The sequence below is a fragment of the Chiloscyllium plagiosum genome, unplaced genomic scaffold, assembly GCF_004010195.1.
Source record: "Chiloscyllium plagiosum isolate BGI_BamShark_2017 unplaced genomic scaffold, ASM401019v2 scaf_7477, whole genome shotgun sequence".
Taxonomy (NCBI): domain Eukaryota; kingdom Metazoa; phylum Chordata; class Chondrichthyes; order Orectolobiformes; family Hemiscylliidae; genus Chiloscyllium; species Chiloscyllium plagiosum.
This window is the reverse complement of record NW_025201260.1, coordinates 1-2238: the sequence shown is the minus strand read 5'-3', so window position 1 is coordinate 2238 and position 2238 is coordinate 1. Positions and strand designations below refer to the sequence as shown.

Here is a 2238-nt window from a genome sequence, read left to right as displayed (position 1 = left end):
TGCTGGGGGACAGTGTAGAGGGAGCTTTACTCTGTATCTAACCCCGTGCTGTCCCTGTCCCTGGGAGTGTTTGATGGGGGGACAGTGTAGAGGGAGCTTTACTCTGTATCGAACCCTGTGCTGTCCCTGTCCTGGGAGTGTTTGATGGGGACAGTGTAGAGAGAGCTTTACTCTGTATTTAACCCTGTGCTGTCCCTGTCCTGGGAGTGTTTGATGGGGGGAACAGTGTAGAGGGAGCTTTACTCTGTATCTAACCCCATGCTGTCCCGGTCATGGGAGTGTTTGATGGGGGCACAGTGTAGAGGGAGCTTTACTTTGTATCTAACCCTGTGTTGTCCCTGTCCTGGGAGTGTTTGATGGGGGGACAGTGTAGAGGGAGCTTTACTCTGTATCTAACCCCGTGCTGTCCCTGTCCTGGGATGGGTAGAGAGTGCAGATGGAGCTTTCCTTTCTGTTTAAAAGCATAGAGTGAGCTGTGCTCTGCCTATAACCCTGTGATACTTTGATGATGTTCAGAGACGGTAAATGACCAGGCCTGTTTTTGCGATTTTGCAGGGAGGATTGGTCTATGGTTACTATGGGAGAAATGAGGACTTTGAGACACTGAAGAAGCATAATGTCCCTGTCCAAGGCAACATTGTCATTCTCCGAGTCGGCCGCATTAGCTTTGCTGAGAAGGTTGGTCCAATCAAACTTACTGAAGGCTTTAAGATGATTACATCCAAAAACTAATGGAAACAGAGAATGGGCAAGGAAGGGGGTGCCAGTCACACTGGTTGGGGGAGCAGGCCTGATGGGCTGATTGGTCTCTGTTGCTTATGTGTGTGTTCCAGCAGGATATTCCCTGCGGATCTCTCAAGGTGATGGTCTACATTTTTTTCTGGGTCAGTTTGCTCGAAGGTGGAATGAGTGAGGGAACCTGGTGAAGGCCTCAGGCTTGAGTTCAGGCGCGAGAGGCTGGAGTGAGAGACTGTACGCAGGCCCCTGCTCTGTCTGAGCTGATCCAGCCCATCACTGATCCCTTCGCACATCAATCAAATAACCCCCTTCCTCAGGACCAGGATTGTCACCCGGTTGATAGACAGGACAGACAACATAATAACACTATCTTCGTATTTTACGTGTATCTAACCCCGTGCTGTCCCTGTCCTGGGAGTGTTTGATGGGGGGACAGTGTCGAGGGAGCTTTACTCTGTATCTAACCCTGTGCTGTCCCTGTCCTGGGAGAGTAATTCCTGCTGTAAGGTGACCTGATAGGGTTCTGAAGAAGGCTTTTGTTATGCTTCCCTTCATTGGTTAGTGCATTGAGTATAGGGGTTGGGAAGTCATGTTCCATCTGTCTGGGACATTGGTTAAGCCACACGTAATTCCAGCCTCCCTGCTGTAGGAAAGATGATGTGAAATGGCACAGTGGCTCGGTGGTTAGCGCTACTGCCTTACAGCACCAGGGTCCCAGGTTCAATTCCAGCCTTGGGCGACTGACTGTGTGGAGTTTGCACATTCTCCCCGTGTCTGCGTGGGTTTCCTCCGGGTGCTCCGGTTTCCTCCCACAGTCCAAAGATGTGCAGGTCAGGTGAATTGGCCATGCTAAATTGCCCGTAGTGTTAGGTGAAGGGGTAAATGCAGGGGAATGGGTCTGGGTGGGTTGCCCTTCGGAGGGTCGGTGTGTTGGGCCGAAGGGCCTGTTTTCACACTGTAAGTAATCTAATCAATATAAAAGAGACCTAAGGGGCAACCCTTTCACACAGAGGGTGGTACGTGTATGGAACGAGCTGCCAGAGGAAGTGGTGGAGGCTGGTACAATTGCAACATTTAAGAGGTGGATGGGGACATGAATAGGAAGGGTTTGGAGGGATTTGGGCCAAACGCTGGCAAATGGGACTAGATTGGGTTGGGGTATCTGGTTGGCATGGATGAGTTGGGCCGAAGGGTCTGTTTCCGTGCTGTACACCTCTATGATTGTTGGTGTTCACAGGTAGCCTCAGCTGAGCAGTATGGAGCGACTGGTGTTCTGATCTATCTTGACCCCAGTGACTATCAGCAGGGATTTAGACAACAGGATTTCTACAGCAACAGCTGTCTCTCAGGACATGTAAGTACACACCAGTGAACCCTGGCACCTCCCCACCTTCCAACCCCACCTGGATTGATTTCCAGGTCTCACACACACCCCCTCCCACCCCATCCCCCCACCAAGGAGGTCTCGGTCTTGTGGAGGGGATGGGACCTCGCCGGTAT

General features: G+C 51.5%; 1 protein-coding gene across 1 annotated transcript; it reads left to right on the top strand.

The window, feature by feature from the left end:
• The first annotated feature begins 510 nt into the window (after positions 1 to 510).
• LOC122546123 (transferrin receptor protein 2-like) lies at positions 511 to 2199 on the top strand. Its single transcript, XM_043684943.1, has 2 exons — positions 511 to 678; positions 1976 to 2199. The coding sequence occupies exons 1-2, from the start codon at positions 526 to 528 to the stop codon at positions 2108 to 2110; spliced, it is 288 nt and encodes a 95-aa protein (XP_043540878.1). The 5' UTR covers positions 511 to 525; the 3' UTR covers positions 2111 to 2199.
• Positions 2200 to 2238: the final 39 nt, after the last annotated feature.